General features: G+C 39.4%; 1 protein-coding gene and 1 long non-coding RNA gene across 5 annotated transcripts in view; one reads left to right on the plus strand and one right to left on the minus strand.

Annotated features, from left to right (window-relative positions):
- PAPSS1 (3'-phosphoadenosine 5'-phosphosulfate synthase 1) overlaps positions 1-5,286 on the minus strand; it is a 44,252-nt gene extending 38,966 nt beyond the window's left edge. Inside the window, exons 1-2 of one of the 2 annotated variants that reach the window (XM_039344013.1) lie at positions 5,209-5,286; positions 392-506 (exon numbers count right to left, since the gene is read on the minus strand). In XM_039344013.1, the coding sequence (XP_039199947.1) occupies positions 392-503 (112 nt within the window). In that variant the 5' untranslated portion in view covers positions 504-506; positions 5,209-5,286. Of the gene's footprint in view, positions 1-391; positions 507-4,879; positions 5,170-5,208 lie in introns of those variants that run through there. The other variant, XM_039344012.1, reaches the window with a different exon arrangement.
- LOC120308248 overlaps positions 5,216-25,016 on the plus strand; it is a 45,921-nt gene continuing 26,120 nt past the window's right edge. For 2 of the 3 annotated variants that reach the window (XR_005556804.1, XR_005556805.1), the window contains exon 1: positions 5,437-5,492. This is a non-coding gene — a long non-coding RNA (uncharacterized LOC120308248). Of the gene's footprint in view, positions 5,351-5,436; positions 5,493-25,016 lie in introns of those variants that run through there. The other variant, XR_005556806.1, reaches the window with a different exon arrangement.

The raw sequence follows: 25,016 nt of genomic DNA on the forward strand, positions 1-25,016 counted from the left end.
ATAAAATTGAAGGATATGCTCTACCTACTTCTGAAATTTCATAATCACTTGGAAATAATGCAGAGGAAAGATACGATTTTAAAAAAGAATAGATATAACACATTATGTCCAAAATTGCAATAATATGTTTTTTTTTCCCCTTTCCAATGAAGTGATTCCATTTGGTCAGTAGGCAATAAAGTAGCACACATAAAGATTTATGAAATATTAGTATTATATAAATAGCAAGATAGAACAGCAGGGTAGAAAAGGCACATCAGACTGAAGAAGGTGATTTGACATTTTATGCTCCTAACATTTGTTAAATTATTAACTTGTATAAACTGCTACTGATGTTGACAGAAAAACGGAAAAGGCTAAAGTAAACATTTGTTAGGCTGCAGTTTTGTACCTGTTAGCCATACTGTGCATCCCCGAAATCCACTTCTGGTCCCTACCACCTGACCTCTCTTATTTCTGCTAACATGGTGGGCTTGATAGGTGACATTGGTAGCTCTCTGCATCCCCTGAAATAAAGTAAGTTTAAAGGATAAAATGATGCTGCTTCTTAAACATCCACTAACGCTTATAAAATAGGAGCGCAAACTGGAAAAATCAATATATGAACCCTAGTATAGAACACAAATGTTTTCGTTTATGCAGTGTACGACCTCAAAAATCCTAGTGGTGAATACAGCACAGTTCATGAAATCCACTATGCCACAAGCCACAGTTTACAAGCCACAAGAACCAAGATGCATACAGCAGGTTATAATCAGAATTTTAATTATGGTTTGGTGACCAAATTATCACAGTAAGATTCATACATTGACCTAAAATGTGCGAAGGAAGTGAGTGGAATGAAGTCAGAACTATGAAAATAGATCTTCCTGATATTTTTATAAAAGTGAGTATAAGAATAACCTAACTGTGATAATCACTCAACCTTTTGCCTTTTTTTTTCCTTAAATGCATTATATAGCATTATTATTATATAGCTGCCCATCTCCAACTCATGACTCTAGACAGCTAATAATAAAAACAAAAACACTCATGAAATCCACAGCCAAAGTGAGAAATAAAACCAACAGGTCAAATCAGCACAACTACTGCCTGAACTCTGCCACACATCTGAATCCCTGCTGACAAAAATATCCTTTTAAGGCCTTGGGAAAGGCCTTAAGGCCTAAGCTGGGAGGAATGATGTTCTAAAGGGCAGGTACCATTACACAAAAAGTCTCTTCCTAGGCCCTACTAGACAACACTCCTTAATAGAAGGGACCCAGAAAATGGCTCTTCTGACAGATCTAATGAGACAGATAGCCATAATCAGAGAAAGATGGACCCTGAAATAACCCAGTTAAAATCTGTAATGTCATGGTTCTGATAGATGAGACCATTTAAAAGAACTTCAAGGCAAGAATTTCTTCCTTAAAGAACATTTGTATTTGGCTACAACATACAATGGTGAACCCAAGACTAAATTCCCCTCCCCTTGGTTACAAAGTTGCAAGTTTCATTTCCCACCCCAAACTGCTATCATAAATCACATTCACCAATTGTTACAAAATGCCAGCACTCCTCCCAGTTGCTCCAGCCTGCCAAAATGTTATCAGCAATGACCTTTGTTTCCATACCTGTGAATTGTTTTGGCTAACTGAGAACTACACACACAACCTCCTTCTTCTAACTAAATATATGGCAACGAAGACAAAATGAAAATGGCTTCAATTTGGTTTGTCACAGAGTTGACATGAGATTTATGACTGTTGTTGTTGTTGAATAGTTAAGTCATGTCCAGCTTTTCAGGAACCCATGGATCATAGCATTCCTATGTCCTCCACTGTTTCCCACAGTTTTCCCTAATTCCTGACTGGTTTAAGACAAGCCAAAGACCAGGGTTAACCAAACACACCATAGATAACCTCAAGGACCAATCTCAATTAGCTAACTTTAAGGTGTAACTGGAACAAACCATGATCCTAGAACTCACAAAAATGCTGACAACCACCATCAAGACTACATCTCTAAAACATGTTAGAGTACAGGAAAACAAAATTCCAAAACAAACTGCTCAAACTAAACCTCAGAACCAAAGAGGTTACTGAACTTAAATGGGTTGTCAACATCCAGCTGTCCACTATGCTCCTCAGAACACAGGATCCTACAGGAAGGCCTCGACTATAACATAGATGATGCTAATCAGTTAGAGTACTTTGCAGCTTTAGACACAGCATTTAAAACCACAGGACTTGCCATAGACGCAACACAAAAAGTTTCCTGGCTGAATTAAAAACTGAACCTTTGCCTTCCCAGATACAGTTTGTGACTCAAAACATTAAACCAAAAGTTATTTGTAAAACATAAATATCTAGAAAACCATCCATCTGCACTCCTGAATGTGTTCATAAAAAGTAGGGTACAATACTAGTAAGACAAACTCAATTAATATTGTTTTATATAATATGCAAGAAGAAAAAGATAAAGATACACAAACTAAGGCAATAGATTTTGGTTTCAGCTGGCCGAAAGAGATTTTAATATACAGATTCTTACAAACAGAAGCATCAAAATTATTTTAAAAAGTGATTCACTGGAATTACTAGAGAACATAAGAACTTATTAAGATGAAGTTTCTAAAGCATGTAGACCAGCAGTTCTACAGACCTCAGTTTTCTAGACCAAAACAAATCTCAAGTCAAAATAAAACTCAAGGCAAAGAATTTTGTTCATATAGAAAATATAGAGAATCCAGAACGCAGTTAGCAGTACCCATTTTCACTTTCATAAAATATCTATATGGTATACTCAGCAGCAAGAACAAGCAATCAACTGTATACTAATCAGCTGTTCCAAAAATAGATTTTCTTCAAAAGTTATTTAATTCTATAGTCCTCTAGCTATTCATTCAGAATCAAGCCAAAAAGAGATAAGCTGTCAAACAACTTAGTCCAGCATTGTGTTCCTTTACAATCTAATTAGTGCTTCTATGAATACTATTAATACTGAAAAATAATATCCAAGATAGTTAAAACTCTTCAGCAATTGATGAGAAAAGGAAAGCAACCTTCTAGCTTCAGTGATCTTTTTTACATTGTCTCACATTTATATGTAGCTTCTGTTAAAAAACAACATTATAGATTTATTAAGGATTTTTTTTATTAAATATATGAATAAGTATGTTTTGACTCGTTTATTTAATTGGACAAAAAGTTTCACAAGCATTTAACCACCATTGTATTTAAATTGTTCATCAGTTACGCAGTGCAAATCAAATACTTTGTTAAATGCAAATCAGATCTATCTTTCTTGAATGCAAATAAATGTTGATTTTTCAACAAAAATTGTAACTTTTACAAGTTACCACACCATTAACTTGTTCATATAGTCTGGTTATAGGTAAATTAAATGAATAGCTCTAAGAGCCATAGAATTATCCTGTACTAACTTAAAAGATGCAGAAGCCATAATACAAATTTTAAAACTACAAAATAAAAGTAAATTAGCGACCAATGTTGATGAACATCTTATATTCACTGTGTGGGGTTTCAGGTACAACTTGAAAGCCTTTAAAGTGAGGGAATGGCAGATGTCACTTTTATATTTGATCCTAGTCTATTTTCTGGCTCAGTTTGCAAATTGGCAACCATATCCAATAAATTATTCCTAGGTCAGAAAAATATAGCATGCTTCTTCTTGTATAAATTAGACCTTCCTACACAGTTTCAACCTACAAAGTTGCTTTGTTCCATGTCTGTTATCTCTAGTAAAGATGACATTTGGCTTTTCTATCAGCTAGCTACTCCATCCTCTATTCTCTCTGCTACTATGAAAACACACATATTTATGTGTGCATTATATGGACTGCACTATGACCACTAATCAACAGCAAAGAGTTCCATAACATTTTGATACCTTCTAGTGGTTATAGGGATTTCTGCAGCCCAGATGTCACTCAGGTTATCTCTGATTCTAGGACACATTTATTTTTGGATAGCTGTGAGATAGTTTCCCCCAAGATAGTATCCTCACTATAACATTGGCCATCCCAAGGCAGCATAGGACTTGTAGTTCACCCCACCCAAATAACCCCAAATTGGAGAAAAACCGAATATACTCCATCAGTGCCACTATTTTGTGTCAGGAAAGGCCTTATTTTTTTCAGTGACAGAGTCTGCCGATTTTCTAACCTTTGGCCAGTAGCATAAATTTAACCTATCAGAGCTCCATGGCTGAAATCACAGGTTTGTTCAAACCTGCCTCGAATGAGTGAGGCTTTCATTCAAAGAACCGCTCCACAAAGAGTCTCTCAGTCTCCCAGTCGCCCAAGATTTATGAATAGCCACATTGTATACCAGAGATTTCAGCCTCCACCCCCTTCCGCCTCAACTAAAATAAAGTGATACTGAAGAATGTCGATTCGGCATTTTCTTGGATTTCTCAGCACTGCAATTTATTTTTTTGCCACTCCGCATTTGAAAGGAACAAACGCGATCCTCCCTCAATCCTGAAAACGGATCCTTCATCACAAAGCCATGCGAGACACGCAGGGGAAGTGAGATGATCCCTCCCTTCCTCTTTTGTTTATTCCCCTTCTGCAAAGCACAAATAAATAAACGAACGAGCAGGCAGATGCTCAATGGATACAACTGTTCTTCCTAAGCGGTCGTGCCTTTGCAGGCCGAATGATTCCACCTCCACGCAGACGCTGCTGTTCCCCTTCCAAGCCTGCCCATTCGGCCCATCAGAAAACGCCGCTTACCGGGATGATACATTCCCCGTTCGGGCAGCAGAGCGCTCCCCTGCCCCCGGTTCCTCTGCCTCTCGCGGCACTGTCAGCCCGCTTCCTCAGCTGTGCCCCGGCACCACCACCACCACCACCCAGCCCCCTCGAACCTACCCAGCTCTGCACTTTGTTGCTCAGCTTGACTTTTTTGCACTGGCTGGCGGGCAAATCCATTCGCGGCGGGCGCGGGATAAAGCAGGAGGTAGAGGCGACGGGAGGTAGGAAAAGGAGGCAGGAGGGATGCAAGGTCTCCGAGGGGCCCGAGAGGACAAAAAGGGAGGCGGGACTTTAAAAGAGAAAAGCGGGGGAGTGATGCTAATGTTGCGAGATGCCAAGAGCACAAGGCTGCTCCCGATCAGGCTCGGAGAGATGCGGAGAGAGGGGGGGAAGTGGGTGGGGCACGCGCCGCACCGAGCAGCGACCGAGGCTGCGCGCGCACCCACCGTTTTCGTCCGCTTCTCTTCCCCAGCCCTCCGCGCAGCTCAGCCGTAAGCCGTACTGTAAGCCGACTCTAGAGGGGAAAACGGCGTCTTCCAATTCAGGAGAAAGACTGAGGCTTCCGGTTTGCCGTTCTAGCCCGCAGAGGTTCGTCTCGTTCGCGGGAAGATGGCCTTCGCAAAGCTGGGGAGAACGGGGTGCCCCGGCCGATCTTCGGGAGGGAGGGAGGGATTCTCGGCTGCCTCAGCATCGCTTCTTTTCTCCCTTCTAAAGTAGGATGATAGTTAAGGTACCCTTCACGATTATGTTTGTTTTAACTTCCAGGAGGCTAGACGGAGACCCTGAGAATCTCCCAAGGCTGGAGCTGTAGTTCAGCACGTCTAGACCAGCTGTAGTTCAGCAGTCTAGACCAGTGGTTCTCAACCTTTTTAATGCCGCGACCCCCAACCGGTCGTAAGCCGAGGACTACTCAACCGGTCGTAAGTCGAGCTCTACTCAAGTGGTGCAGCACCGTTTATAGAATGGGACTTTTGGCGGGCTCAGCAGGTCTCAGAGACAGCCTGGACAATTCCTATTGGCTTTTGAAAGCCAATAGAATTAGACTCTATTCAAGAGAGTGTATTCTATTGGCTTTCAAAAGCCAATAGAATAAAAGGGAGTAGCACAGCTAAGGAAAAGGGGGAAAAAATGGCGGACTGACTTGTTTGGCGACCCCCATGAAATGGTCATTTGACCCCAAATGGGGTCACAACCCCCAGGTTGAGAACCATTGGTCTAGACAGAGAGCCACGAGCTCCATGCTTGTGACCTGGAATTGGTGTAAGTCAGGGGTAGGCATCTTTGGCTACCCCTGGTGTAAGTCATTCCTGAGTCATAGCATGTGTGGCTGAGCTATGGTTTTCTGCTTCAGTATTTCTCAACCTTGGCAACTTTGTGATATGTGGACTTCAACTCGCATGCTGGCTAGGGAATTCTGGAAATTGAAGTCCATTCATCTTGCCAAGATTGGTCTTACTGGTCTAGTTTGTCTATCTGCATGATGTATGAACCAACCAGTGAGATGACTTTAGAGTGAAGTGAACTTGAAACCCATTTAACTGGATTACTTAGGAAAAGTATTTGCCTCTAGTGTAGCTTCCACTGCTGTAATGCAGAATCCCATAGTGTTCAAATTCAGCTTGAAAAAGTTGTGTTTTGGAATACAGATAGTCCTCAACCTATGAGTACAATGGAGCCCAAACTTTATGTTGCTAAGTGAGAAATTTGTTAAGTGAGTTTTATCCCATTTTACAACTTTTTTCACCATATTTGTTAAGTGAATTACTACAGTTCTTAAATTAATAACATAGCTGTTAAGTGGATCTGGTTTCCTCATTGACTTTGCTTGTCATAAGGTCGCACACTCTGGGTTACTGCAACCATCATAAATGTGAGTCAGTTGTCAAGCATCCAAATGTACATCACGGGGTTGCTGCAATGGTGTGTAATAAATGTGCAATAAGTTATTTTTTCCAGTGCCATTATAACTTCAAACAATCACTAAATGAACTGTTGTAAGTCAAGGACTACCTGTACAGTCACTTTAAAAAAAAAAAAAGTCCTGACTTATTTATTTATTTATTTATTTATTTATTTATGAGACTTACATACCGCTTTAAGTGCAAGCACTCTGTAAGCGGTGTACACCAGTAAGCAATGTATATATATATTTACATTGCCCCCAACAATCTGGGTCCTCATTTTACCTACCCCAGAAGGATGGAAGGCTGAGTCAACCTTGAGCCGGTGAGATTTGAACCGCTGACCTGCTGAACACAGTCAGCTAAAGTGACCTGCAGTACTGCACTCTAACTGCTGCGCCACCTCGGCTCCATAACTTACACAAGTTGACTCTATGACTTACACAAAACATATCTGAATCCATAGTTTATTAATCATGAGTTACTGAATAAGCCACAAATGATTGACTTCACTCAGTGTACCAAGCTATGACATGCTTGGTAGGTTGCTTGGCAAGTTACATTGGGAGGATAAAATTTGCTTTCTCAGTGAGCCTTTTAGATTAGCTTGTACAAATCCAAGGGTTTTTTTCTAGCAGGATTCTTTCTTGGTTCAGCCTCTTTGCAGAGGAGGGAGGGGGCAAATTAGTTCTTTGGCAGATAACTCATGTACCATTCTTTAAGCATGTGTATCCACCATTAATTTTATTGAGAAATTCCTATTAAGTTTTAAACTTACATTATCTAGAGAAAATTTTAGTTTAGTTTTCTTGGAACCCAGTTTTGAATAGCGATAATTTTCAAAGAAAAAAATTGTACAAATCTTGCAGATCTAGAGCATTGATGAGAACAGTGATAAAGGAATCTGTATGTTGTATTGGAATTCCTTGAAGATACTGTTTTCATTCCAATATTTTTCTACTTGGCAGAATAATTGAAATGTGGTTACTGAAAATTCTCAGCAACTTTATTACTCTGATATTCCAGATTAAAAGATATGCTTCCTATGGGCAGATGTCAATAGGATCTAAATTATTACATGAATGAAGGCAAATTACAATCTTTACTTGTCTTGGGATATAATTTTACCTTTAAGTAGATCTGTAAGGGCCAAATCTTTTCTAAGCCCAGATGAAGTATTAGTATCGCTTTATAAAGCCTAAGTAAGGCCACATCTGGAATACTGCATCCAGTTTTGGTCACCACATTACAAAAAAGATGTTGAGACTTTGGGAAAAAGTGCAGAGAAGAGCAACTAAGATGATTAAAGGCCTGGAGAGTAAAACATATGAAGAACGATTGCAGGATTTGGGAATGACCATTCTAGAGAAAAGGACATGATAGCAGTATTCTAGTATTTGAGAGGCTGCCACAAAGAGGAGGGGGTCAATTTATTTTCCAAAGCTCCAGAAGGCAAGACAAGAAACAACGGATGGAAACTAATCAAAGAGAGAAGCAACCTGAAATTAAGGCGAAACTTCCTAACAGTGAGGATAATTAACCAGTGGAACAGCTTGCCTTCAGACATTGTGGGTGCTTCATCATTCAAGGTTTTTAAGAAGAGCCTGGACAACCATTTATCTGAAATGATATAGGACTCCTGCTTGAGTAGGGGGATGGACTAGAAGATCTCCAAAGTCCCTTCCAGCTCTATTTTGATTGATTGATTGATTGATTGATTGATTGATTGATTTTAAAATATTCACAATTTTATAGAGTAATACATATTCATGTTTTACAAAATCATAATGAAGGATTTTTTAAAAAAGGATTCTTTCACCATTGTAACTGGGGTCTTTCTCCCTTAAGATTATTGGTGAAGGAAATGCACCTTTTCTGTTTAACTGTTTTCATTGCACAATATATTTTCAATGGTCTTTCCCAACCCTAAATGTTTCAATCTATCACATCAATCAGGGATAACTCTACAGCGAACAGCAAGTTATCAAATATTTTGAAGACATTTGGTCATATCAAAGCTAAATGCATCCATTTATTTAAAGTTTGCATTTGTCTCCATAGTTTGTGAGAAAGTCAGTTAAATATATTAAAATCAAATTAATAATTCTTGAGGCACTTGGGTTCCACGGACCATCTTGTGTAATCCAGAAATTAGAACTTGAAAATAAGATGTATTTGTGAAGGAGGAGTTCCCAGAACAGTGACAGGCCTTGCAATGATGGAATGGCATCACTAGTGGAACCACAGCCAAATATTTTGGCCCTAGAGTAGTTTTCTGTAATGGGTTTAAGCCTAGCAGGCTGAATACAATTATTTTGCTAAAGGTTTTTTATATAAAAATGTGGAAGATATTGGTACAATTAGGAAGGATTCAGGAAAGTAACAGTATATGATTTGATAGTAATCAGAAGAACGCCATTGGGTAATTCCCATAATTGGAAAACAGTAATTAAATAAGTACAGAAACAATAGAAATATAGAAAGAGATGCATTCTATGTTAAAAGTATCTATGTCTGCTCAAAAATCAAATGGAATGAAATTGGTAAAATTGTAGAGCATAACCTGATTAAAACAAGGGAAGAAATAAATAAAAATAATTGCTATCTCAATTATGAAATTTTATTCTAAGAACAAATTGTAGATCTTGCAAAAGAAAGGGCTTAAAATGAGGTTGGCAAAGGAGATTAAACAAAACATTTGTAGATTTTGTTTCAAATTAAAGGTGGATAAATGAATCTGTGTCATTAGCTGCATAAATAAAGCAAAACATGAACGAAGGTAAGGCAGAACTATTTAACCATTTGGGCTCAATTTTCTCCAACAAGAGAATATATATTCCCAGACAATTATGAAGGGGCAAGATTGAAATTTGTGATGGATAATAAAGTCAAGAAATGGCTTCCGTGTTTATCTTAAACATGTTTCTGAATCTAGCATACAACCATAAAGAGTAGACAAAACCACAAACAAGAATCCTGTGCAATGTCCTGTTTCCTTACAGTTGACAGCTTAGTCTTACCAGCTCAAGTAGAGATCTGTCCTGGAAATTTCCATCCCTGCATGCTATGTGTGAATTTATCTACGTATGTCTGACACATTTCAAAAAAAGGGCAAGGATGACATAATTAAAATTAATTTCATATAAGTTAAAGAGCAGCATTTATAATCTATCTCATCTATCTCATTATAATCAATCTCATTATCTTTCACACACACAAACTCACATGTTCTTTTTCTACCTTTCCAGCAGGAACAGTAATGGTATTTTAAATTATAATAATAATAATAATAGTAGTAAAGTTGGAAGGGACCTTGGAGGTCATCTAGTCCAACCCCCTGCTCGGGCAGGAAACCCTACACCATTTCAGACAAATGGCTGTCCAGTCTCTTCTTAAAAACTTCCAGTGTTGGAGCATTTACTGCTTCTGGAGGCAGCTGTTCCACTGATTAATTGTTCTCACTGTCAGGAAGTTTCTCCTTAGTTCTAGGTTGCTTCTCTCCTTGATTAGTTTCCACCCGTTGCTTCTTGTCCTGCCTTCAGGTGCTTTGGAAAATAGCTTAATTCCCTCTTCTTTATGGCAGCCCCTGAGATATTGGAATACTGCTATCATGTCCCCCCTTGTCCTTCTCTTCGTTAAACTAGACATACCCAATTCTAGCAACCGTTCCTTATATGTTTTAGCCTCCAGTCCCCTAATCATCTTTGTTGCTCTTCTCTGTACTCTTTCTAGAGTCTCAACATCTTTTTTACATCGTGGTGACCAAAACTGGATGCAGTATTCCAAGTGTGGCCTTACCAAGGCATTGAAGAGTGGTATTAATACTTCACGTGATCTTGATTCTATCCCTCTGTTAATGCAGCCTAGCACTGTGTTGGCCTTTTTGGCAGCTGCAGCACACTGCTGGCTCATATTTAGGTGATTGTCTACTAGGACTCCGAGGTCCCTCTCACAGTTACTACTATTGAGCATGGTGCCACCTATGCTGTACTTGTGAATTTAGTTTTTCTTGCCTAAATGTAGAACCTTGCTTTTAGAACCTTGCTTTTTTCACCATTGAATTTCATTTTGTTAGTTAGTGCCCAGTGTTCAAGTCTGTCCAGATCCTTCTGTATCTGAAGCCTGTCTTCTGGAGTGTTGGCTATTCCTGCCAGCTTGGTGTCATCTGCAAATTTGATGAGTTCCCCATCTATCCCTTCATCCAAATCGTTGATGAAGATGTTGAAGAGTACTGGGCCCAGAACAGAGCCCTGGGGCACCCCACTACACACTTCCCTCCATATAGATGCAGTTCCATTGAGGACCACTCGCTGAGTACGGCCGGTCAGCCAGCTACGGATCCATCTGGTGGTGGTTCTGTCTACCCCACATTTTTCTATCTTGTCAAGTAGTAGGTTGTGATCTACTTTATCAAATGCCTTACTGAAGTCCAAGTAAATTATGTCCACAGCATTCCTCTGATCCACTAATTTTGTCACTTGGTCAAAGAATGCAATAAGATTTGTCTGGCATGATCTATTTCTGACAAACCCATGTTGGCTTTTAGTAATGACTTTGTTTGCCTCTAGGTGTTCATTGATTCGTTGTTTGATTATCTTTTCCAGGATCTTCCCAGGTATTGAGGTCAGGCTGATAGGTCTGTAATTTCCTGGATCCATTTTTTTTCCTTTTTTGAGGATGGGAACTACATCAGCTCTTTTCCAGTCCTCTGGTAGTTCCCCTGTGTTCCAGGATCTTTGAAAAATATAGTTCAGTGGCTCCGATATCACATCTGCCAGTTCCTTGAGAACTCTGGGGTGTAATCCATCTGGTCCTGGCGATTTGAACTCATCTAGGCTGGACAGGTGCTCCCTAACGATTTTCTTGCCTATCTTAACTTGTGTTTCTGTTTTGTTTTTTATGGCACTGTTTTTGATAGGTTGGTCTGTTTTTTCCCTTTGTGTAAAGACAGATGCAAAAAATGAGTTAAATAGTTCTGCTTTCTCCCTGTTGCTTGTCACCTTCTTGCCACTTCCACCCACTAATGGACCAATCATTTCCTTCACTTTTTTCTTGTTTTTTACATGTTGAAAGAAGCTTTTTTTGTTATTTTTGACTTTGGTCGCAAGCCTTAGTTCATTTTGAGCCTTGGCTTTCTTCACTTCATCTTTGCAGGCTCGGGCTATTTGCTGATATTCTGACTTAGTTATGTTCCCCTCTTTCCACTTTCTATACTTGTCCTTTTTATCTTTCAATTTGTCAGAGAGTTCTTTATGCAGCCATGCTGGTTTCTTTTGAGAGCTGTTATTTTTCCTCTTTGTTGGTATTGTGCTAGACTGTGCTTTTATTATCTCATTTTTCAAAATTTCCCAAGCTTCTTGAGTTGTTTTCCCCTTGAGGATTCTCATCCATGGAATCCTTCCCAAGCCCTCTCTAAGTTTATTGAAATTAGCTCTCTTGAAGTCCAAGACTCTAGTTTGACTGTGTTCTATTGGTTGTGCTTCTATAATGTTGAATTCTAATATTGCATGATCACTTCCTCCCAGGGTTCCTATGGCTTCAACACCGTCTATCATTTCATCTCTGTTAGTGAGAATTAGATCCAAAATGGCTAATCCCCTAGTTCCCTTCTCTACTTTTTGGGAGACAAAGTTGTCTGCTAGGTTTGCCAGGAACCTGTTTGATCTTCCACTTGGTGCGGAGTTTGTCTCCCAGTTGATGTCAGGGTAGTTAAAGTCCCCCATTACTATTGTGATGTGCTTCCTACATACCTTAGTTAGCTGACTAGCAAAAAGTTCATCTATTTCCTCTGTTTGGTTGGGTGGTCTGTAGTATACACTAGTATACACTACTATATCTAATTAGTATACACTACTAATTAGATTACATTTTCAGCAGAAACAATTGTTTTTTAAAAAACTGAGATGAATTGAACGTTGAGGGATAATTGTCCTGGGAATGGAAGGGGAAACAAAAGAAATGATGGATGTAAAGAAATGGGAAACAGATGGACACAAAAAGATGGAAGTGAAAATTTGAAAGGACCACAATTCATTAGGCAATCTAGATCAGGGATGTCAAAGTGGCGGCCCACGGGCCGGATGCATCATGCGCAGACAACGCACTCCCCAGCTCCACAAAGGCAAAAAACATTGCGATATGTTGATATATTACATGACACGATTGAGTTTGATACCCGTGATCTAGGTCAAAGATTTCAGCTGAGTTTAGTGGTAGTACTTGAGGAAAACAAATGGAAAGAATAGTTGTCAGGTTTCCCGAAGTTTTAAAGTTTTTTTAAAAAAAAAACTATTTTTTTTTGCTCACCTAACACACTTTGTGAAGCATTTCTTTTTAATGCTTTTGTACTACCATATAAAATCTGCCTGTTTTCACCAAGCAAATAAAGCCAAAAACAAAGTACCAAACAATGACTGAGTTTACAGTTCCAGACTTCATCTGGATTATCCTATTAAAGTATTCCACTTCGCTATCTCTCCATGTCCTTCCGCTGAAGTAATAGGCTGGTTCTACTGCAGCATCCAAAGACAATCTGTTTTTACTTTGAAACCTAAAGCCTTTTGCCATCTTAAACCTAAAAAAGAGTGTTATCTGAATTGTTTACACTTTTCTTCCAAATTAATTTATTTTTTAAACAGGCAAGTAAAGCTATTTGTAGACTATATAGGAGGCTGCGCTGCTTCTAGAACGGCTTTTCAACCAGTGGTATGGGTACCACCTGTGGTACATTGGCACCTTGCAGGTAGTACGCGACCATCCTAGAAAAGTAGTAGCAGGGGAGGGGAATGAGCTGAACCGGTGGCAGCACCGCACAAGCCTGAGCAAGAGATGGCTAGAGTTGCAGGGCTGTCAGGGCTCAGCAGAAGTGACAGGATCAGTGCCGCTTTCCAGCTGATCGGCGCTTCTTCGGAGCTGTCAGGGCTCAGTGGAAGTGCCAGGATCAGCGCCAGGCTCCAACTGGAGCTTGGCGCTGATCCTGGTGCTTCAGCTGAGTCCTGAAGAAGCATCAATCAGCTGGAAAGCAGCACTGATCCTGGCGCTTCTGCTGAGCCCAGAAGAAGCGCCGATCAGCTGGAATGTTGTAGCATCTCCAGGGTCTTGTGATTTACATTCAGATACTTGGCAACTGATTCATATTTATGACGGTCACAGTGTCCCAGGGTCATGTGAAATGACCAAAACCTGCTGCAACCACCCAGCAGACAGGGGAATAAAAACCGAACACCCCCACTCCCGCTTCCAATCCTCAACAGAAATGCTGACAACAATGAAAACCTCAGACAGGAGGAAGAGTGTCGCCAAGTGGGCAGGAAGGTATCTTGCTCAGTTGTGGCATGGGGACACTTTTTCAGTGCGATTGTAACTTTGAACAGTCACCAAGCAAACTGTTGTAAGTCGAGGACTACTTGTACTTTATCACTTTTTTCCTTTTTTTTTTTTTGTCATCAAGTTTTTGATACCTTGCTAGGCGACTGGTGGTACTCGGATGTTGCCATATCCTAAAAGTGGTACAATGGGTGAAAAGGTTGAAAAGCCCTGTTCTATAATATATATGTGCTAATTACGTGGAGGCTTGCACCTGTTCTCAGCAATGGAAAATTAAACAGAAATATTCTTGTAGTTCTGTGTTTTGGCCACCAGAGGTCTCAGTAAAGATAGCTTCTTCCTTTCACTTTAATCCTAAATGAATTCGGAAGTACTGTATGCCTGAATTTTCAAAGCATTTCTCTTCCTGCTTTCATCAAACAAGGATTTTAGATGTATTAGATTATCATTCCTTTCTCCAAACCAGTGTAAACTCTAAGCTTCAGAGAATAGGAAGAATAATGCATTCCTTCTAACATTGGATGCTTTCAAATCAGGCTTTAATTGTGTCTCATTCACATTTTATTAGCTGTCCATCAAACTGGAAAAGAGCTGTCTGCTAAGCAAGGCAGTTGTTAAGTGAACCATGCCCAATTTTACAACTTTTTGCCACAGTTGTTAAAGCAAATCAGTGGTTAAATGAATCATCACTCATTAAGCAAAACTGGTCTTCCTTGATTGGGAAGATCATAAATGGTAATCAGATGAGCCCAGGTGCTGCAACCCTTATATAAAAATACTGTCACATGACAGTTGCCAAGTGCCTGAATTTTAAACTTGACTGTGGGGATGCTGCAACAATCACAAGTGCGAGGAGCAGTCATAAGTGACTTGGATGCCGTTGTCGCTAAACAAACAGTTGTACATTTTAAGCTGTAGTAAGGTAGTCCCTGAGTTACAACTATTTGTTTAGTGACAATTTGAAGTTATAACAGCACTGAAAAAAGTGACACGACTTTTTTAGGTGACTGTTGCAGCATCCCCCCCATGATCACATGACCAAAATTCAGATGCTTGGCAACTGGTATGTATTTATGACAGTTGCCCTGTACTGGAATCACGTGATTGCCATTTGTAACCTTCCCAGCCGGTTTCTGAAAAGCAAATTCAGATTCACTTAATGACCGAATACTTTTGGCATGGAGATACCACTGTCAATAATTTGGCTGACATATATTTCTCAGACATAGGATGAGGTTCAGCAGCTGCATAGTGTTTCTGGTGATCTAAGAATCATTTGGGTTATAGGGCCAAGTATTATTATCCCATCTGCTTGATAACATGGTCACAGTGACTTTTACATGGGAAATTTGGAACAGATGACATCTGCAAAAGCGATCTGTGGTTTTACATCATTTGTTCTTCAAAGTTGCAATTTATGCCTGTATATAGAAGTCAGTTATCGTTTAATGATTATATTAAGATATATGTTGCATACAAACACAAACAGAGATACATAATATAACTAGCAGAAGAAAAAGAGAAAAAATAACTAATCCTGCAATGCAAAATAAATTTATCTGTGGTTATTTAAGACTTTAAATTATATGTATTGTGTTGTACAATATGCATAACTGCCCAGAGTTACTTTGGATAGCAAAATGGGCAGCATATAAATTTAATAAATATAACAGAAATAAATAATAATTTAAAAGCAAAAAACTAAGGCACAGTAAAATTGAAATCTTAGCAACCATAAAGTAGTTTTAATTGAGTGATGGAGTCTGAGGTAATAAATGCAAGATACTGTACTGCATGATCGTTATTTAGCAACAATTTGAGATTTGTATTGCTAACTGCTCTCCATTAGTGATCATTCATAAATATTTAACATCTTCCATACTAATAATTCCGGGCAGCTTTCTTAATCATTATGATGATCTCTTGAATTTTGTCTACACTTGTTCTTACCAAACAGTCAGTAACCTTTTCTGCACTTATCAATAAAAATTATATTTTATATTGATATGTTACACCATTGTAAGCCATCCAGAGTCTCTTGACAAGAGAGAAGGGCGGCATATTAAATAAGTAAGTAAATAAATAAATAAATTCATAAAGTACATTCAGTCAAACTAACCACAAGCTTAGGTCACATAATATGCTGAGCTGATCTAGGTTTAGCTAACTAATGGCTCAATATGTTAGGCAAACAGAGACTGTAACTTGCTTTCATGCTAGGTTTAAAATGTAAATCAAAAAGCTTAGAATCTTCAAAGAGTTCCATGACATTCAATGTTGTGTAGAGCCATGTTGAAGAGACATAAGAAGGGAGTATGACCCTTCACATGGACCAGCTGAGATGCTATAATATATTGTGCAGATATATAAATATCCTTTCCCAATCTGATACTTTCCAAAAGAATTGGACTTTAACTCCATAATACACAGCCAGGCTGCTTTATCAAAAACCTCTCACAATTCGTCTGGGTGTGTGAGTGTGAGGAACAAAAAGATTTTTCTTCAAAGATTTTTTTTTTTTAAGATTCATGACCTTTAATTATTTTGTTTTCAAATATTTGTGTTAATTCCACTCCAAGTTGATTTTAATTTTATGAAACTTTTTAAAAGATCCCCTAAGTGTTGAAAATGAGATACCTGATTTGAACAAAGCCACAGGAATTGTGTTTGCTTTTATTCATTCCCAGGGCAGCAATTTTGACAGCATTTTCTATTTCAGGTAGACATAAATCAGTGTTAGATGCTTTCCAAGATTATGTTATTTTACCAAGCAAGTACACACTGTCCTGTTAAATGAGATGTAGAAAACAGTCATTTAAAATGTGTTTTACAAAATGACTCCAAATTCCTAAGAAAATTGTCTAACGAATGCTGATCACAACGCAGCAGTACACAAGTTAGACAAGATTATAAAGACCGCTTTTTAAATTTAGTGTCTTCCTTCTTTCTTCAAAAAAAGTTAATTACTGTATGGAACAGCTAGTTAGTACATTCTACTGCTGTGAGTTAAAGCAGACATAAGCAACCTTTTTGTAGCCGGGCAACTGAACTTGTTTTAATAAAGTAAACAATCCTTTTGGAGAGACATATCCAGCATGGCCCCTGCCACAGAGTACAAGATGAATAATTTCCTGTCTTGTTTGTATAGGGGGGTGGGAGTGGAGTTTGGGTTGGATTGCATTATTTTACAGGAGTTTAAAATTTATTTTTAATCTCAATTTGAAGAAGTATACACAGACAACAATAACTCAAAAAGTTCAGTAAATTTGCAACCAGAGATTCATTTATTTCTATTGAGTTTTCGTGGATCGATATCAAAGTCCATTAGGGGTGGTGTGCATTGCATTGCCCACCTAAACTCTGAAAAGTAGAGCTACAGTTGTCCTAAATTCTCAGAAAAGACCACATCCTACCATAGTATAACTGGTAGTAGGTCTATAGTTGTTGTAGACCTACGAAACCATTTGTATTTTTTTCTCCTTCACAATATTGTGTAATTTTTTTTCACTTTGCAAACCACAGTTCAAAGCTCTCAACTGCTATTGCTGCTGCTACACTTGTTACTTGCTGCACATGTTTTTTAAAAAATGAGGATTTAAAAATCATCCCTCCCCCACCTGACCAGTAATTTGTTTCACTTTCTTTGGAATGATGGAAATTTATGTGGGTTTTTTCATTTAAATTTCTTCAAATATTCATCCATCGTGTAATCATAAAATGCTGTGACACTAAATGCAATTAGGAAATTTCCATTAAGAACTTCCTGAACTACTGTATTGCAGGAGCAACAGATGAGCACAACAATATACTGTAGCATGAAGACTTGTAGTCATTGGTTCACTTATAATAACTCTTTATTTCTCGTTGTGTAGTTGTATAGTAAATATTAGTGTCCTGTTTAGGTGCAATAATCCATACGACAGTTGAAGTTGAAACTGAGAACCCAAATATTGTTTTAGGGGAAATAAGGTATCATCAGAATTTTCCTAAATATTGTCTTATCAATGTTCTTGATCACAGAGAAGTTCACATATCTATTCAGTGTCCTTTTCCCATGCCACAGACTTTGATACTCTAAAGCAGTGGTTCTTAACCTGGGCGATATTGCCCCCCAGGGGGCAATTTCATTTTTCAGGGGGGTGATGGAACAAAAAGGGGCGACGCAGAGGTGAAGGAACAAAAAGGGGGCGATATGGGGTGATGGAGCAAGAAGTTTTGGGGACACTTTTGAGACTTTTTCGTACAGTGAATCGCTGTAAAACTGTCGTACAAAAATATCAGATGACTCGCTATTAGTGGATTGAATTGTGTTTTCAAATGTTCCTCCAGCTAGCTTCACTACAGAATGCCGTACATATGTGAATACATATCGCTTATCTTCATGCGTGTTGTGCAGCAGCCTCTATCCATACAGTGGCGCGCCATTGGCCAGAACGGGCAGTGATGGAGGGGGGAGCGCTTCTTTTGAAACATCGCATGCTGAGTGGCTGTCCCCTGTGACGTCAGCTGTAATGTTAACATAACTGTTGAAACTAGGTTTATTGACATCCATGTGTGTTTTTCTAGTGTTCCAGTGGAGTCGAAAATTTAATTTGCAGGTAGTGCCTTTCATTTTGAAGACCTCTCAACATGGCCGAGAAGAGGAAGTGTCGCCAATATTCGACGGAATACCTAAAATTGGAATTCATTCCATCTCCTTCCAACGTACAGCTTCCGTTTTGTCCTCTTCTTTTCAAATGAAGCGATGAAGCCTTCCCGACTGAAAGACTATTTGGTAAGAATTCATTAGGATAAAGCCGACAAACCGGCATCGTTTTTCCAATCCTTAAAGGCCAAGTTTGAGGGTCGCAGCACTGTTGGGAAGTTATTTGGAAAATCGTCACTCAACGCCGACAAGGGGCTCATTTGTTCCTATAAAGTATCTTTGTTGATAGCAAAATGTGGCAAATCTCACATTATCAGACAAACGCTGATTTTAGCAGCAGTGAAACAGATCATTGCCACCATGTTGGGGCCCAGTGCAAGCACTATCATGCAATCGATTCCTTTGAGCAATGACAGCATATCAAAAAGAATTGATGAAATGGTTGCTGATGTAGAAGAAAGGCTTATTGATATCTTGAAAAATACAGAATTTGTGGTGCAGATTGACGAGTCAACGATTCATGAAAATGAAGCCTTGTTATTGGCTTATGTCTGTTTCATCTTAGTTCCTGAATTGCAGTTTGTTCTTATGCCCTTTTTATATTTCTTTTTGCTTCTTAAATTTCACTTGTAATTCAATCATTAAATGTTACTTTTTTTCTTTTCGAGCATTTCAATTTCTTGAAATTGAATTTTGTTTTCAGTGGTCATTACATTTAAGTGTCTTGAATAAATAAGATAATAATGAAATACATGTATCATGAAGTTTGGGAATAAAGTGAGAGGTGGCACCAAAATTTTTCACACAGTTGAGATATGGGAAAAAGACTGAAAATAAATTATTTGCATCGATATGTCCTGATGACAATTTTAAACAAAACAAAAAAAGTGTTTGCATAAATTGAAGAATTATTTCCTATGTTGTGATTGAGAGGTTATGTTGGGGGAGGAGGGCGATGACAACTTCCTCATTGGCTCAAGGGGGCGATTCATTCAAAAAGGTTAAGAACCACTACTCTAAAGCAGGGTTCCCTAACTCCCGGTCCGTGGACCGTACCAGGCCACGGCCAGTTAGGAACCAGGCCGCACAGCTGGAGGTGCACTGAAGGCATATCTTCCACCTCTGGCATGAGGTGAGACTGCAGGGGTCTGGGCAGGGGCGGGAGAGTGGCTGGGCAGAAACTGTCTTGCTCAGTGCAAAGGTCCTCCGGCAACTGCATTTGCAACTGGCTACTCCTCCTCCTGCTATTTCCTCCTCCTCTTCTTCCTCACTTTCCTCCTCTCCCCCTCCTGGCACCCCAGCTGAGCTTGCGCGCCCTTCATGCAACTCTCCAAGTTTGCAAGACCAGCACACGCCAGCCCAGTTGAAATTGGGAGCTTCCCCAAAGCCTCATTGGAGGGGGACCCTCCCAAGGTGTGTGTGAGGGTGTCTCTTTGCCAGGGTGCAAATAGGGGCAGGGAGAAACTACCTTTCACCTTAAGCCCTACATCTCCAAAGGATTCTCTCTCTCGTCTGCACTTTTTCTAAAACCGCTGGGCTCCATTGCACCTCAGCCAGAGTTTTTTTGCTTTTGTGCTGATGCTCCAGGTGCCTCATGTTTTGGCAACATCCAGCCTGCTTTTTGTGGTTTATTTTGAGGTGTGATTCTGTGTATTCCTCCTTTCTGCTGCAGCTCTCCAAGTTTGCTCCTACCCAGCTTGCAAAGGGGGAGGGGGGAGAAGCTGGATTTCCCCTCAAGCACTGTGTCTCCAAGAGAATCCTTCTCTCATTTGCACATTTTCCAAGACTGCTGAGCTAGTGCAGTGCCAAGTTAATAATAATAATAATAATAGGCACTACCTTGACGTGGTTGTGGGGCTTGTGTACTCTGAGGAAGATGAGAGCTATGCCAGAGGTTCAACCATACTGGACAGGTCTCATCAGAGGAGTCAGACAAAGAGTCATAAAAAATATGGTGAGAGATAAATTTCAGAATGCCATACCGGCTCGAATGTCGCCCGGGTTAACAAGGTCCGCACTAGATATTGGAGTTCCTGGATATCTGGTGAAAAGTGAGTTACAGGACTCAGGACTGTTGGCTGAGCAACCAGGACCAGCAGCTGCAGAACTACTGGAAGAAAAGGTGTTTACCCATCGCAGATACACAGTGATTGAAAACAAAGAAATAATGATCTGTTACTACAGATCAAGTCCAACAAGAAGAGGATATCTAAAATGAATGCACCAGTTTTGGAAAGAACAACATCCAGAATCAGAAATAATAGAACAGAGACTAGCAGATCAATGCCGATTTATAATATGAAATAAAGTTTTCACAGAAACAGAATTGGACAAACTGCAAAGGTTTACCCAGGGCAAAGAAATCAAAGTCCTACCAGAAGTAATTCAGAATGTAGAGGCAAACCAGGGGGAGTTGGCAGTAAAGGAATCCAGCAGAGATATACAACTGTTCTCATTTGGAAACCAGGCACCTCTTCCTCAGGAAGAACAAAACCCTCTTAACTAAAGAAATAAAAGAATTGAAACAAAGAATAACTGAGCATCTAGAACAGCACAAAAACAACAGAATAAGGCTGCCTGCATTGAAGCTTGTTCCAAAGAAACAGCTAGCACAAGCATTAAAAGATGCAAATACTGCAATATCAATTCACTGCAAGAAACAAACCAACTAATGTACAGCACAGCTGTAGTTATAACTGAATACCTGGGATGCAAAATCAACAAAGAAGAAAAACAAACAAACAGTGCACGACAAAAATGGAAGGTTAGACTAGAAAATAAGATCAGCAAGTTAAGATCACATGCAAGCAAGCTAGAACAGATGAAAGAAAAGAAGCTGAAGAACAAGAAGACCAAAGAATACCTAATCAAGAAATACCACTTAGAAACAAGGAAGATCAAGGAAGCACTGGAAATAATAAAGCAACAAATAACAGCTATAGCCAGGAAAATCAGTAGATATGAAGCTCGAATTGCAAACTATAGGCAGAACCTCCAATTTCAATCCAATCAGAAAAGTTTCTACCAATCCATCAATGGAGAAACTGCAAGGAATCAGTCAGTACCTGACAAGGAAGAAACAGTGCAGTTCTGGAAGCAGATATGGGATAACCCAAAGAAATACAACAAGGATGCGGCTTGGTTAAAAGAGGTGGATGCAAATAAAACAGAAGTTGAAATGAAAGAACTAGTAATAACAACAAAAATGGTAGAAAAAAGAGCAAGGAAAATCAAAAATTGATCAGCACCAGGTGAAGATGAACTGCATGGGTTTTGGTTGCAAATCTAACTGTTATACACCCACTCATTGCCAAACAGTTCAACAATATACTACAAGGAGGAGAAATTGAAAAGTGGCTAACAACTGGGAAAACCTACCGAATAATGAAAAATTCAGCAAAAGGAGCAACACCAGGTAACTACAGGCCAATTACCTGCTTACCAACAACTTTCAAATTACTAACTGGTGTGGTAGCTGATGCAGTACAACAGCATCTAGTTGAAAACAATCTCTTTCCACCTGAGCAGAAAGGAAACCGCCCCAATAGCAGAGGAACAAAAGATCAACTCCTAATAGACAAAATGATCTTGGAAAACTGCAAGAGAAGGAAGACCAACCTGAATGTGGCATGGATTGACTACAAAAAGGCATTTGACTCTCTGCCACATGACTGGATAATGAAGTGCCTAGAAATAACAGGAGTCAGTAGAAACATCAGAAAAATTGTGCAAAGATCAATGGCACAATGGAAGACACAGTTGCAGATCAATGGTGAGAGACTGGGAGAGGTTAATATCAAGAGAGGAATATTTCAAGGAGATTCATTATCACCATTACTATTTGTTATTGCACTGTTTCCTCTGTCAACAATACTGAATAACTCAGGACATGGTATCAAACATCAAAAACATCTGCCAGACTATCCCACCTCCTTTACATGGATGATCTGAAGCTGTATGGAAAAACATCATCTGAAATAGAATCGCTGCTCAACACTGTCCGTATATATAGCCAAGATATTGTAATGGAGTTTGGCTTGGACAAATGTGCCACACTTACTATCAAACAAGGAAAAATAGTGAAAACTGAAGGAATCAAGATGCCCCACGAAAATAACATTAAGAGTCTGGATGAGGAAGAGTACTACAAATACTTGGTATCCTTCAAGCTGACAACATCAAGCACACTGAAGTCAAGAAAAAGATTAGAGGTGAATACATCAAGAGAGTGAAGAAGATCTTAAAGTCCAAACTCAATGGAGGAAATACCATAAAGGCAATCAACACCTGGGCAATTCCAGTCATTAGATACACAGCTGGAATAGTGGACTGGAGTCAAGCAGAAATAAAAGCAATGGATAGGAAGACCAGAAAAATAATGACAATGAATCATGCCCTTCATTCACGCAGTGACATTGACAGACTTTATCTCCCAAGGCAAATAGGTGGGCGTGGAATGCTGCAAGTACATCAGATGGTTGAAGAAGAAAAAATGGCTTTGGAAGAATATCTGAAGGACAGTGATGAAGATGCACTGAAATTAGTATATCAGGAAGGCTTACTGACTACTGGAGAGACCAAACTGGCCTACAAGAAAGACCAAATGAAGAACAGAATAGAGGCATGGGAAAACAAAGCACTACATGGCCAATACATTAAAAAAATAGCTGGGAAAAGAGATAATAACAAGACCTGGCAATGGCTAAGAGCAAGAAAATTGAAGAAAGAGACCGAGGGACTAATTCTGGCTGCACAAGACCAAGCCTTAAGGCAGTGGTTCTCAACCTTTTTAATGCCGCGACCCCCAACCAGTTGTAAGTCGAGGACTACTCAACTGGTTGTATGTCGAGGACTACTCAACTGGTGCAGCACCGTTCGCAGAACGGGACTTTTGGCGGGCTCAGCAGGGCAGAGACAGCCTGAACAATTCCTATTGGCCTTTGAAAGCCAATAGAATTAGACTCTATTCAAGAGAGTCTATTCTATTGGCTTTCAAAAGCCAACAGAATAAAAGGGAGTAGCACAGCTAAGGAAAAGGGGGAAAAAATGGCGGACTGCGTTGTTTGGCGACCCCCATGAAATGGTCGTTCGACCCCAAATGGGGTCCCGACCCACAGGTTGAGAACCACTGCCTTAAGGACAAATGCATATAAAGTCAAAATTGAGAAGACAGCAACAGACAGTAAGTGCCGCCTATGCAAAGAAGCTGAAGAAACAGTGGACCATCTAATAAGCTGTTGCAAGAAGATTGCACAGACTGACTACAAGCAGCAGCATGACAAAGTAGCAACAAGATCTGAAGATCTGCAAAAAATATCATTTGCCTGTAAGCAAAAACTGGTGGGATCGTAAAATAGAGAAAGTCATAGAAAATGATAAAATTAAACTGCTCTGGGACTTCAGAATTCAAACAGACAAGCACCTGCAACATAACACCCCAGACTTAACAATTGTCGATAAGAAAAACAAAAAAGTCTGGATAGTGGACGTGGCAGTGCCTGGAGACAGCAGAATAGACGAGAAAGAACTGGAGAAGATAACAAAATACAAAGACCTACAAATAGAAATAGAAAGACTGTGGCAAAAGCAAGCAAGGATAGTACCAATAGTGATAGGCTCCTTGGGTGCAATCCCAAAACAACTGGAGCACCACTTGAACACCATTGGCATTGACAAATTCGCTATTAGTCAATTGCAAAAGGCGCCTTACTAGGAACTGCTTCCATCCTGCGACGATATCTGTAATACCATCAAACATCCACATCTGCCTATCCCAGGTCCTGGGTAAGGACTCGATAGGTAGACAAAATGCCAAATCCAGTCTGAACATCTGGCTGACTGTGCGATGATCCATAATAATAATAATAATAATAATAATAATAATAATAATAATAATAATAATAATATTAATGATGTTAATGATAATGATAATGATAATAATGATAATAAAGTTGGAAGGGACCTTGGAGGTCATCGAGTCCAACCCCCTGCTCAGTCTCTCTCTCTCTCTCTCTCTCTCTCTCTCTCAGCACATGCTGAGTTTTGCTGGAAGGCGGAGTTTAGGATTATCTCTTCCTTCCCACTTCCTTAGAAGCAGAAAGTCATTGATCTAATTTAATACAATGTAATAATAATAGAAATAAGTTCATTATTTATTTGTTTGTTTGTTTGTTTAGAAAATTTACAATAAATGTAATGCACTTGAATCATCCTGAACCCCCCACCCCACCCCCAGTCCATGGAAAAAGTGTCTTCCATGAAACCGGTCCCTGGTGCCAAAAAAGTTGGGGATCTCTGCTTAAATATCTAGAGAAAAGAAAGTTTTGCTGAAATATTGGTAGCACAATTGTTATCTTTAATAAAATGAAGCAATTGGGGGAGG

The sequence above is a fragment of the Crotalus tigris genome, unplaced genomic scaffold (genome assembly GCF_016545835.1).
Source record: "Crotalus tigris isolate CLP2741 ecotype Arizona unplaced genomic scaffold, ASM1654583v1 scf7180000017887.1893490, whole genome shotgun sequence".
Taxonomy (NCBI): domain Eukaryota; kingdom Metazoa; phylum Chordata; class Lepidosauria; order Squamata; family Viperidae; genus Crotalus; species Crotalus tigris.